General features: G+C 43.3%; 1 protein-coding gene and 1 long non-coding RNA gene across 3 annotated transcripts in view; one reads left to right on the forward strand and one right to left on the reverse strand.

The window, feature by feature from the left end:
• The window catches only part of EFEMP1 (EGF containing fibulin extracellular matrix protein 1), a 44,859-nt gene extending 39,926 nt beyond the window's left edge, over positions 1-4,933 (reverse strand). Inside the window, exons 1-4 of one of the 2 annotated variants that reach the window (XM_030268736.4) lie at positions 4,575-4,933; positions 4,018-4,105; positions 1,081-1,129; positions 642-902 (exon numbers count right to left, since the gene is read on the reverse strand). In XM_030268736.4, the coding sequence (XP_030124596.1) occupies positions 642-902; positions 1,081-1,129; positions 4,018-4,098 (391 nt within the window). In that variant the 5' untranslated portion in view covers positions 4,099-4,105; positions 4,575-4,933. Of the gene's footprint in view, positions 1-641; positions 903-1,080; positions 1,130-4,017; positions 4,106-4,232; positions 4,336-4,574 lie in introns of those variants that run through there. The other variant, XM_002199487.7, reaches the window with a different exon arrangement.
• A 201-nt stretch (positions 4,934-5,134) lies between these two features.
• Positions 5,135-9,687, forward strand: LOC115494448 (uncharacterized). The gene is made up of 3 exons (XR_003959466.4): positions 5,135-5,221; positions 6,302-6,352; positions 9,609-9,687. It is a non-coding gene; the product is annotated as an uncharacterized lncRNA (long non-coding RNA).
• Positions 9,688-13,537: the final 3,850 nt, after the last annotated feature.

A 13,537-nucleotide genomic window follows, 5' to 3' on the forward strand; every position in this document is an offset into this window, starting at 1 on the left:
CAGGGTCTGCCTAGGGCTACTTTCACGGAGATCAGAAGAGCACAGGATGTTCAGAAGTTGGGTTCCTACTGCTGGAGGAATATTCCTTATCCACAATAAAAATATAGGACCCTTCTGCATTGCAGCCTGGTCTAAGCAAAACTTCATCCTGTGGTTATTTTTTGTTCATTCAGCATTCACTTATTGAAAAAATACAGAGTTCTGCAAACCTTTTCAAATTGCTTATGCCTTGCTGCATTGCCCACTCTTTTCAGAGCACTTTCTTTCCTAGACATACTTAATACAACACAAAATGCTTCACTAGAGTACTTTTAAGACTTTTTTTAGGAGCTGCAGACAATGGAATTAATTCAACTTTTTAGCCCAAAAGTAGATGGAACAGACTGTAAAGGTTGCAACAAACTGTACATTCTGATGCCTTGAACAACATAGACTGTAAAGGTTGCAACAAACTGCACATTCTGATGCCTTGAACAACAACAGTGGCATTTCTATATTTTATTTTTGTATTCTTAAAGGTGTTAATGGAGCACCAGTCCCTTCCAGTCAGTGCAAGGGCTACAGGCTGTCATTCCCCTGGGTCTGTGGACACCCACACTGCAAGTGCACCGGGAGCAGAAGCGAGGCAGGCACTGGCTTACCTTGGCACACATTGTGGTCACTTTGCTCATACCCAGCTGCACACTGGATTTGGTGGGTTGGGTTGGGAGGGGCGCGCTGGGGGTCGGCTGGGGTCCGGCGAATGACACTGTTTCGACCACTTGTGGATTCAGCTGCTGCTTCTTCTCGCTCATTTACAATAATTTGCGCTGTTCTGGGTAGACAGAGGTATCCTCCATAGTGGTTAACACATTTCATCCCACCTTTACATGCATCTGGGACTATTTCACATTCATCAATATCTGTGGTTAGCAACAACACAAGTCATGCTTTTAACAGTCGAACCTTCTGCAACAGCCATTAACACAAAGAACACGACGAGACAGGCACGCACACCTCCGTGTCCAAAACAGGGGTGTGCAGTGAGAATACTTTAGGAATACCAGTGACAAGTCTGTCTTTGAAAATTATTTACTGTACCTTTGCACCGTTGCCTAACAGGATCCCATTCATAGCCATCTGTGCATTGCTGTGGAGAAAAAAGAAAAATTGGTTAATTGGGATTCTTTGTTTTGGAAAAACAGTGTAGTCAGTGAACTCAGTGTGTGACACAAAGGGAAATGCAATACCTTGGTAGGCTAGAAAAATGGCAATTGGTACAGCACTGCTGTGCAGGAACAGCAAAACTTGTGGGTCCCTTCCCACTTGGAATGCTCTATGACACACAGACAGTGCCACTGTCTCATGAAGTTCCCAGTATATTGTTTGTTGTGAGCAGGTTGGGGAGCAAAGTGAGAAAACCATTGCTTTCTCCTTCCCTTGTTCCTGTGCCCTGTGTTATACCATCTCTCCTTGGCGAGATCCTTGGATGATCTTAGGTGTGACCAAGCTGACCAGAATGAAAATCTTCTTATGAAAAGCAACCAGTTTTTCTGAATTTGGATCTTATTCCCTGCCTTCCAACAGGTGGACCTCTTTCATTCCCAGACTCACTTTGCCAGAGGGACTGAGAAGACTCTCTGCCCCTGGACTTCATCCTCTCTCCCATTAGCACTATAGCAACTAGGAAGGATCCCATGACAGCTAGAAATCCATTCACATGCTTTTTAATCATATGACTCCAGGAACTGCAGTCTAGGAAGGACAATTTATATTGTGAGACACACAATAAATGGTTACAGTTTATAACAGCAGGACTACTTATTTATACAAGACTTTGCAAAATTCAAACAAGGCTATACTCAGCAACTATTCATATCAATGCACACCAGCAAGTTCAGGAAAGATTTTAAATAGTCTGCTCTGTATCTTCATTATTCCCCTGCCCAAAACCATTAAATTATCCAGAGGGCAGTAATTTTACTTGCAGGTCACAGTTACAGAGACTGATTAGCAAAGTCAAAGTATCATGGTGCTGCAGCAGGAACCTTTAAAATATTAAAATATCATTGAATCAACCAGACTGTGCTATGTAGGTGCATCTTGGGCTGCTCAGGGTATTACTTTAATGGCCCCATACAAAAAAAGAATGGAGTTGACTAATGTAATTAGTCACAGTCAAGCAAGCTAAATCTTAATGCAACTCCTCTGCTACTCAGGGACTTACAAGTGACAAACTTGACTTTCTGATGCCAAGATCCACTTGTTGCAGGTCCTATCCTCAAGTTATTTTGAGGGACTTGTTACTGATGGACTCTGACTCAGCAGGAGGACAGAAAATATTTTCTTCTCTTGCAGGTGACACCAGCAATTTGTCAAATGCAGCGAGTTGTAGCTTGGAAGGGTTTTTCTCCCCAAGGGGTAAGTGGACACTCTCTAAAGGATTGACTACATGCTGAGTTGACAACTTCAAAGTTACTGTAGCTATGAAAAGGCAAACCCAAAGGAAAACAGCTAATTCATGCATTTACTGAATCACCCAATTCCTGTTAATGCACAACAGAAGTACTGTCTGTTTAACTGCAAGGAGCCAAGTCCATCTATTACTGCAGCCAAAGGCTTTTACAATAGCAAAGGATTTGGCCCTCCATGGATACAATATGTGCATGAGAAACAGTAGCATCCCAAGAACAAAATCTCCCAAAGCTGTTTTTTTTTTTTGTTTCATTTTACATGATCAGCGTTTAACCATCAGCAAAGCACCTAAAGGCTAAGACCTCCTTGAAAATGGAACATAGGTTTCCAAGTCACATCGGCTTAATAGAAATGTTCAATTGGTGTAATCAGAATTATGCGAAATGCTGCACAGTTAAACCCCCCTCATATAATAACTGTGAGAAGGGAGTAGGGTGGGATCCTCCTGTTTAGTCCACATCTTCAAAAGCTACTTGCATCTTCAGTTTCCACTTATATACAGGGACTTTAAAACAAAAGTAAATCACAGAAGCCTCTAAATAAAATCCTCCCAGCCTTCAAAACCCTAATGCTTCTAAAGCCCAGTGTTAAAGTATTTTATTACTGACTTCCTTATGCTTACTTGAGGCTTCTTTAAGCCCTGACTTCTACAAGAAGGTCCAAATCTGCAATATTTACTTGCTTGAGCCATCCCACTGACTTCAGTGGGATTACTTGTATAAGACACAATCCCAGGCTTTGGCTGTGGTTCTCTAACTTTTTGCATGTGTGCAGAATTTTCTGCTTGTGTGGCATTGGGCTGATGTGTGTGCGCATATCCAGAGGTCCACCCATATGAAGCAAGTTGCAGGGATTACAACTGTAATCAGATGTGAAAATTCGGGTTTTTCCCCAGCCCAAGCTGGGGTAATTGCCACTCCTTCCATGACATGCATTATGCAAGCCAAGCACTGAACACAAGCAGATTGAAAAGAAGAAGCCTGACAAAAAGGCCTTTAAATCTCTTAGCCTGCCACTTGGTTGCAAGCAGAACCTATTTCCAGTATTCTTGAACGATTTTATCAAGCCATGCAAACCCACTGCTCAAAATCAGCTCAAAAAAGAACAGTTCCATGATCACTCCGGGATTCAGATGCTTCATTAAGAGCCCCAAATTTGGAAGCACTTACATTTTTTTTAAAAGCGGCTTGAACCATCCATAAGAAAACACAAAAGAATGTTTGACCTAATTACCTGTCAAACTCCATATATTTCAAATGAAGGTCCTAGGGACCCTACATTTATGAAAATAGCTTAAAAAAAAAAATTGTCCCGTCCCTCATCTGAGTACATAGATAAACTTTTCCAAACAAGCAGTTGTACTGTATTTTGCTCAATCTTGTCAACTTGAACTTTTAAACACTGTTAGATTGCAGGAACAGCTTCTTTTATGGTTAACATTCAAACTCATCGCCCTCTGTTGCACATGCTATACATTGGCAAGAAATTCGGATTTTCTTAAGGGCCATTTAGCAAAGAATCCCCGCAAAGCAGTTAATTATCTCCAAGTCCTTTAAACCTTACCGTGTACGTTATGGTTTCCTCAGTTTCCTGCGAGTGTACTGTAATAAGAACGAGCGCAGCCAAGAACATAGCTGTCAACATCGTGAACCTTGAAAGAAAGGAAAAACAAATCAAGCAGGAATGCTTTTAGCGGTCTGCTTTGCTGGAAGAGGCTGCAGCACCCCTGGGACTGGGCTGGGACCGGGTCCTGCTCGGGGAGCTCACCCAGCCCCTACCTGGGAGAGGCGGCCCGGCGCTGCCCGCTCGCTCCCGCACGGAGAGGGTGAGGCTTGGCCGTGCTTCCCAGCCCGGGGATTTTATCCAGCTGGGAGAGAGGGGCGGAAATAACCAGTCAATGGAGCTTAAAACACCCCAGCGCTCACCGGGAGCAGCGCCGGACAAGGCGCGGGCAGCGGCACTGCCCGGCCGGCGCACGCTTTGGGGCGGAAGAGTGATTTTTTAGTTAAAGCAAGGCGTAGGGAACACCCCGCACCTGCCGGGCTCCGCCAGGGACCCGCTGGGGCAGAGCCCTGCCCGGGGGGCGGCGGGCACGGAGCCGCCTGCGCTGCCTGTCCTACCTGCGGCACCGGGCGAGTGCCGGTCGCTGCTCCCGTCCACCGCCTCCGCTGCGCTGACGGCGGCCGCTCGCTCTCCTCGCCCCGCTGCCGGTGCGGTGTCGGCGGCCGCTCGTTCCCTTTGCCCCGCTGTCCGTGCGGTGCCGGCGGCCGCTCGTTCCCTTTCCCGCGGTGTCCGTGCGGTGCCGGCAGCCGCTCGCTGTCCTTCCCCCCGGTGCTGTGCGGCGCCGGCGGCCGGCGGTGCCCGTTCTCCTGCTGCCGGCAGCCGCTGTCTCTCTGTGCCCGGCGGCCGCTGCTCCCCCGCCGCTGTCGGTGCGTGCCCGGTGCCGGCCCCGGGCTAAATAGAACGGGCGCCTGTCCCGCCGGCGCCGCGCGCGCCCCCTGTCGTCCCCGCGGGCGCGCGCGGGGCAGGTGCGGCCCCGCCGCCATGTTGGGGCCGCGGGGGCAGCCCCGGGCACGGCCCCGCGCGGGCAGGGCAGCCGTGAGGGCAGAGCGGGGCGGGGCGGGGCAGGGCGGCCGCAGCCCCGGAGCCGCTCCCGCACGGCTGCCCGGCCCAGCGGCGGCACCGGCCCGGCGGCATCTTCGAGGAAGCGGAGCACGGCCATGGTTTGGTCCTGTGTAGTGAGTCGTGCAACGGTAGAATCCTTAAGGTTGGGAAAAAAGAGCTTTGAGACTATCGGGTCCATCTCTACCATGTTCTCAATCACAACAGATGTGGAAATGGGACTGGAAAAATCGGGTTTTCTTCAGTCCAAGCTTGTGTAATTTCCTCACCTTCCATGACATTGCATTAGGCAAGCCAAACACTGAACGCAAGCAGATCTAAAAGAAAATAAACTTACAAAAAGGTTCTCTTACCCTTCGCTTGGTTGCAAACAAAACTTACTTGCCCTTGCGTCCCACATCCACGCATTTTTGAGCATTTCCATGGGTGGTGATTCCACCACTGCTTTGGGCAGCCCCTTTCAGTGCTTTGCAACTCTTTCCTTGATTTTTTTTTTTTTTTTTTTTTGTAATATCTAATCTAAACCTCCACAGGAAATTTAAAATAGCAGGATTGATGTGTTGTGGCCGTTAAAAATTTGGTAGTTAAAAGCCATGAGGAGCCCTCCACAGGGCAATGCCTGTTCCTCAGACACCACCTAAGTTCAGCAATCATCATTTCTACAATATCTTTTCAGGCTATGAAATGCTGTTATTTCCCCACCCAGGGGGACAGCTCATAGACAGAAGGAAGGATGATGAGGCATTGCAGGGATTTAGAAACTTTGGTGGGTTTGGGTGAGGAGAAGGTGTCCAGGAACATCTTCACTGGATCTTTATTTAATTCCCCAGTTTTGCTTCTGGAGGGCCTGTGGCACAGTAGAGCAGCTCTATTCTCTTCCTGTAGTTCAACAGGAGGTGTTTAGTTTTGAAATAAGTTTTTGCCTCCTTAATGTAGACCTTGAAGGGCCTGGAGAACTGGAAATCTGAAAAAATGTTTTACTATGCTGCAGACCTCTGACACTGCTGGCCTAGATAATGGCTTTCCTATACAACTCCTAAATTCTTAACATTAAATTATAGTTGATCTTACATAAAGCATGAATTCTTTTTTGGGCAGCTATACAGTGCTCATTAATTTTGTCTCAGAATCAAAACACTTCTTATCTGTTCTAGAATCAGCCAGGCTGGTAGTTTTAGAATACTTGTAGCTGCAACCATATGTTGCCTATCTTTTATTTTTTTAGGTGAGAGAAGGCAGGATTTTCCCTCTTTCATTGCAGTTTCTGGGTTTACAGGTTAAGTGGGACTCCTAAAAATGTACTTACAATCCACACACCTCACTGGTAAATAAAGAACAGAAGCAACAACATGGTGTAATAAAAAAAATCTAAGTTGACTACATTATAGGACATTTTGTGTGTACTTTTGTGTGCACATTAATTTAATATTCAGCAGGCTATGTGTTCTCCTGCTCCAAAATAATTCCTTCAAAGTCTGCATTTCATTATTTAAAAATACAGCTTCACAGTGTTAGATTGACTCTGAATTGTTCACTTCTGTTGGTGTAAATTGGATTCCTATTTGTGATGTGGTCCCTCATATATTTTAAACTTTACTTTTTCTTGCTTATAGAAAGAAATGCAGGTATTTCTAATAGTCTAATGAATGCAAAATAGCATAATAATTGCTTTTATCTACTTGGCAGCACTACTTAGTGAGTATTGAATTGTCATTTGAATTGTGGCATTGTCATCCATGCCACGCAAAGAGAACAAAATTTAAATTGTTGGGTTCTGGATTAAGTAAAAATGTTTAAAAATCTTGTCTTAAGCTACCACATAGAAAAACACTGCCTGTATTACAGGACTGCAATTGTTTATTCTTTCCTCTGGAAAAATGTTCTGCAGAGCAGAGAAGAGCAGGAACATCATTTTGGAAGGTGTCTGAATGCTGGCTGAGCAGGGACCCCCTTCCCTTGGCTTCAGCCAGTGTTATACATTTGCTGAAATGCCCCATTCTGCATTGTTGTCAGTCCTTTAAATGGAGGTAGGAGACTCAGTCCATGATTTGGTAGTTCAGATATTCCCTGCTGAGACAACTGGAAACTTGCCTGGTGTGGGAGAGCAGAACTTAAACAGTTGGAAATGCTGATGGGAGTGTGAAGTATGTGTATGAGCTGAAGGACAATTATTTACATATCTGGGGTGTCTGAACATGTCCCTGTTGTCAAACCATCCCTCCTTCCGTGCTGACCATGAACAGCTTGGTACTGCTGAGGCCAACCCCTACAACAATTGAGGAAGTCCTGTCAGGCTGGTTCCTAATTTTCCCTTTTTTCCTTACTTTTGGCTCTTTCTGAAAGTTGTGCACTCTATTCCCTACTGTTTTAGTGAACTCTTTGTCACATTTCAGTTTTTGCTTTCTTTAAACCCCACAGTTTTCATAAATTCTTTAGCTCAAATGTGTTTACGACTTCAATGTTCACATTTTTTCTTCCTGGCAGGGTGTGTTGCCACCCCCCATTGTCCTCAAAAACCCAAGGATAGGTACGCTGAAGGAAGACTGTGTGTGGTTAAAATGTCACTGCACTCCCTACTAATTCTGGCTGCTAGAATTGTCCCTGGGGGCAGCAGACAGCTGGACATAATTTAGAGCAGGCTGGGATTGATACTAGAGGCTAGCCCGAAAAGGAGGAAAACAAAATTGCAGTTTAATCAGTTCTACTCCCAGATCTGACCCCCTTTTCCTGTTTCAAACATCGCTGCCTAGAACAGAAATGAAGCATATGGAGAATTTCAGCAACTCATGTTTGCCAGCTCGGGGAACCATCACTGTCAATTTAAGATGGTTTCTGCCTCTGAGTGTATTATATTGAGTAGGACTAGAGTTGTCTAAACTCAGAGTGGGAATGGTGGAGATGCTATTTTCATGTTGGACTCACAGGAATTTTAGAACATAAATTATTTCGATAACATGGCAAGCTGCCTTTCTGCCACGCTGCCTACAAATGTCAAATTTTTTTCCATGTTTCAACTTGGAAGTGACATAATGTTGGTGAAGGATAAACTGTGAAGAATTAGAGGTCTGATTTTTTATTGCAAATTAAACATGACAAATGTTAAACTTTTATTTGAGATATTATTTTACAAGTTTATTTATCTTCAAGGGAGGTATCCTGAGTATATTGTATGTGCCATGAAGTGTTACTGTACTGTAAACTTGATTTGAAAGAAGGTCTGTGTTAGGTAATTACTCTCACTTTTCATAGAAAGCTGACATAGAGGTAAAAATTCACCATATCAGTTTCTTATCATGGGTGTTGAAATGACAAGAAGTTAATAAGGGCTAAAACGTCAGTAGCAAGAGGCAGAGAACAAATTCTCTCCTTCTCTTTAATCCTCCCATTCAATCTAAACATATATTTATTGTGATTCTTTGTTTCTTGCTTTGCAGTAGAGTTCATCATTGACAGATGATGCAAACAGAGAATTAGAGAAAAATGACAAAGAAAAGATATGAGAGTGGGATTATAAAAATCTAGGAGTAGCATTTTAGCCTTTATTTTCAAGTTATTTCCTGTATGAGAGATCTTGCATGAGTTTTGTTATGCTGAGGCCTCTGGCTAACTTGGGCAAACCATTGCTTTCATTTTTAAATGTCTAACAATGCTCTGAGGATATTAAAGTATAATGTTGTTGCCATTTTTAAAAAATTTTTTGCTAAAGATCAACCCTGTGATCTGCATACAATTTGTCAAGCATGCAATTTGCTTGTCTGCTGCATTTTATGGGGTTGTGATCCTGTGTTTTGTGTGTTTCTGTGGACTCCAGCAGAAATCTGGATGGCCAGATAAGGTGGTGACTATTCCCGCTGGAGTCCTTTGTCAGTAAAAGAAACATGAGGGAGACAGTGAGTGAGTGGGAAAGACATTTCCCAGAGGTTGTCCATCTTTTTTGTTGGTGCAGTTGTGCAGCCCTAATAAATTGGGAATTGAAGGGCTTTGGAAGGGTGAGGGATTTTCAGATACAGCTGAAAACAACACAAGAAATGTGGGGGTGATGGTTTGTGGGAAGGATGAGCCCATTTCACTTCCCATAGTGGTTCATCACCTCTTGCATCTCAGAGAATGAGGATTTTCCAGGACTGCAAACCTCTCCTTGTGGTACTCTTGGGTGATGTTGGTTTTAGGCTTCTCTTTGCACAATGAGAGAATATGGTTAATGGGTGTTTTCTCAATGTTTTCAAGGCTGTAAGTTTGAGGTCCATCTTACACAAGTTTACTCATGCCCCCAGAATATTTGTTTTTATGGATTAACCATACAGGTAAAGACCCTTTGATGTGGTAAGAATTTCAGATATGGCAAATCTGGGCTGTAGCTTAAATTGCACTGTAGTGATTTACTTTTGCAAAGTAATTGTGTCTGCAATTTAAATATTCTTCTTCTCTTTTAACTTGTATTTCTGACTTCATCCATTTTTATACTGTGCACCAACTCTTTTCAATTCTCTAGCAGTGATTTTCCTTTTCTTTTTTTGTCTTTCTCATGCCAGATAAGAGAAACAGCAGCCCAGAACACATTCATCAGTGTAGATGTGTGGTTTCTGTAACATTGGAGTTGTCATTTCTTCACCTTTTTCTTCTGGAAAACCAGCATTGCTGCACAGAGGAGTTGAAGTCTGATGCTGTACTAGGTTTCAACCAATTTGGTTAAAATGAGAACTTCTCCCCAGAAATATAACCCATCTGAGGAGCGGGCATCCTTTCTGATGTTCAAAATCCTAGCTTGAATATATGCTGTTGTTCTGATTAAACTGTGTCAGTGCAGTTCCTTGCTCAGGCTAAGAGGCAACATAGAAATGGCAGAATTCAAATCGAATATCACCCAGAATATGTTGGAGACAGCTTTCAACTCTAGTTTTGGCTTCCTTTGTGCAAATCATTTAATCAATTTCTTGGTACAATCTCTCTGAAATGAGGAAAAGATGTGACTCTTGCTTAGGGAAGGGAGGTGGGTGCATTCACTTACCTGTCTAGGATTTCCAAAGACAGTTGTTTGTCTTGGATGCTCAGATCCCATTCAAAGTCCAGGAGTTTGGATGCTTGTCTGCGATGCTGCCTTCAGGCCTGCTGTGGGCACCTCAGCATCCCCTTAGCTGAAAGGAGAATCAGGCAGAACTCACCTACTACAACATTCATGGGTGTGGATGAGTAAAAACTATGTCCTCTCTTTATCCTCCCTCCATGTAGCAAATCCATTTCCGTTCCTCTGTCAGTTCTAAGAAGGGTAAGAGTGGGCTGATATGAAGGAATACATTTTTATGACCAGTATGGATTTCTGACTGGCAGCTCAACTCCAGCAGGTTGTTCAAGCCTTAGTTTTCATTTTTGCAATTTTCCAGCATTGTATTTAGCTCCAGATTTTGGGAATTAATTTGAATAATTTAACCTTTCTTAAGAGGATTTGGTGTATTCCTGATGGTCAGAAAGTGCTAAAGACCTTCAAGGCAGACATTCATGTTTGAAACCCTTAACACAAAGCTTTCTGCAGAGCCTTGTGGGCATAAAGTTGACTGTGACAGTGCTGTGATCTTTCAGCACAACCAAACTGAGACCTCTCAGAAATGCTGTGGTGAAGGGGAATCTTAGAGGAACACATTTCTGAGGCAGAGCTCTTGCTAAAGACTGTTTTGCTTTTTACAATTCAGGAACATCAGGATCAGTAGATATATTAAACAGTAATTTGGTTCTATAAGCATCTTCTGAACTTCCTGAATTTTCCTCTCTTTTTCTTTTGAGGAAAAAAGTTAGTAATAAGGGAAAAGCAGGAACATTTTTTGTTTATATTGTGTGGGGGTGAACTTGGCAAACAACCTGTCTAGTTAACCGATGAATTACTGTCCAGAGACACAACTTTTCTGCTCAATATCTGCATGTTAATACTACAGGATGTATATCAGAGCATTTTAATTCCCTGGAATATTAAGCTTAGTGCTTGTCTTTAAGCTGTCATACAGAAAGCAGAATCCAAATACCTGTGGGGATTTTCCTCTCTGCGAGATTGATGGGGTTATCCTCTCACTCCTCTTTGCAGATACCTGTGGTTGAAACGGATCAAAGTTCTGGAGAGGGCTGGAAGATGATACCATGAACAGCTGGCACAGAAACACCCATAACCCTGTATGCTCCCAAAATATTCTCTGTAGGAGTTTAACCACATCAGAGAAAAATTCAGTTTTGGGAATGAGGCAGTGGGAATACCACATCTCCAAGTCATTGAGGTGGAGAGGCTGCAGAACAACCCCAGCATGTCATTTGTGTCATAGACTAACACATCACTTACTGTATATTCATCTTAAGTCACATGTAACACAAGGATTCTTTTTTTTTAATTAATCCGTTCAAGTTCTCATTCTCTGGAAACACAAACCTCAGCAAATTAATTCTTGCTCATTCACCCATTACTGTGCTTGAACTGTTGTAATTTAAAAGTGATAAAGGCCCAAAATAACCTTCTAGATACAAAAAAACCCCCAATCCCCCTCTCTACCCCAGAGCAGAGCAGTTCAGTTCACTCTCTTATGTCACTCCAGAAACCCCAGAGCTCCCTTTGGCCAACAATAGTCTCAGTGTGTCAGGGGTCATGGGGCTCTTTGGCACCACAGCTGCAGGTCATAAATGCAGTTCTGGAGATTAAGGTATTAAAATGTGCCTCTTTGGGGGCTGCACAGCACAAGAAGGCCTGAGGTGTTGCCTTGTGTCCCCAAGGCAGCCTGGTGGCTCCCCAGGCTGTCAGGTTTGCATGGGGCATACACCAAGAGCTTCCTGTGAGGATTTGTCCTCAGCGGTGGTGTGGTTTGTCATTTCCTCACAGCCAGGGAGTGTTTGCTGCTCCAGGCTCCCACTTCCTGCAGAAGGTGGGTGACAGAGGTTTGCTGAGCAGGAATTCAGTGAACATCAGACAAAGGAGATGTAGATGCTTGAAGAAAAGCACTGGATGCTTTGTGCAGACCAGACTGCAGTTGGAGCACTGCTCTGTCCTCATGGCTTTCCATGCATTTATAAAATCCCAACTAAAAGAGCAAGAGGCATGTGGCAAGAGCTATTTGCATCAGTGCAGAGGAGAGGAGTGGATTTACCTACTCACTGTTTTACTAACACTTACTTCCAGACATCCTATTTATTACTTTTTATCCCATTTTATGTCAAAAAGGTTTTTGATTTTCAGCTCCCTTACTCTTGGGAAAAAAAAATGCCTTTCTCACTGTAATGTTTGACAGCACTTTAAACAGTGAGCTGTGGTTGTAGAAATTTTGACTTCTAGAGGCAATTCTTAGAATGTACTCAGAGTTTTAGGGCTTGGTCATTTCTGCCCATGTTAATCCTTCATTTTTCAAATGTAGATCTCTTAATAGAGCTTTTACCATAGAAATTCCACTTCTGCAAGAAAACACTGGAGCAGAAAAAGCAGAATTGATTGAGCTTAAATCAAAGGAGAGCCCTTGGTTCAACATTTTGTCAGCAAACTGTGGCTGAGTTATTAATTATCTGTCTCGGTTTGTAAGTACCTGGAATCTGTAAATCTTTCAAGAAGGCCTTTAATATACAAATCTCTACATGTTAGTGTAGCTCCTGACTGGTATCTCTGAGGAAGCTGTGGACACACAGAAATATGTTATCCTGAAGATGGATGATTTAAGTCTGTTGAAGCAGATTGTTAGGTTGTGTGATTGTAAATAGCTTCTTTGGCACTTGTTGCTGTAAGACTAAGGGTCAGATTCTTTCTCTGCCTTGCACTGGAGATGCATCAAAATTTGTGTGGTCTGACTGCACTGGGTTGGGAGCCTGTTCCATTTTTGTGGGTAACTGTGCATGTGGCTTTTGGGGATGGGTCCTGTAGTTGCTGCTAAATTCCTTGCTGCTTTAATAGGAAGTGCACAAAAACAGAGGAGGTGGCTTTGGCCTCAGGACTGTGGCACTGCAGTTATTAAGAAGGGCCTTTCCATGTTTTTCCCATGCTTTCCTAAAAGCATAAAGAGAAATATAATTTTGTTTCTCTGAAGGTAGAGAATTCTCTCATTGAGGGGTTTTTGCAGCATTCCTTTAGAGCTAATAATGATTCAAAGTTAACAATCACATAATATGTGTACAAAACACTTCCATGTAGAGAATGTCAGTGGCATTTTTTAGATGGAATTACTCCAGATTCTTCATTCAATTGACTTTCATCTCCAGCAGGGCTGTCATTATTTAATAAAAGCCTTCTACAGTGCAGGAAATGTACCTGTGAGGAAGGCTCAAAGTGTGGCAAGGTGTGGTTCTCAAAATGGGTTTAAAATGCTAGAACACATTTGATTTAGCATTGGAAGGGGAAGGACAGGATCCTCTCCACAGCAAAACAGATCTTTACTTCATGTGGATTAACAGTTTCCTGCTGTTAAAAATTTGAGGTTTTTAGTGTGAATCTTAGGAAGGGAAAGAA

This window comes from Taeniopygia guttata, chromosome 3, assembly GCF_048771995.1.
Source record: "Taeniopygia guttata chromosome 3, bTaeGut7.mat, whole genome shotgun sequence".
NCBI lineage: Eukaryota > Metazoa > Chordata > Aves > Passeriformes > Estrildidae > Taeniopygia > Taeniopygia guttata.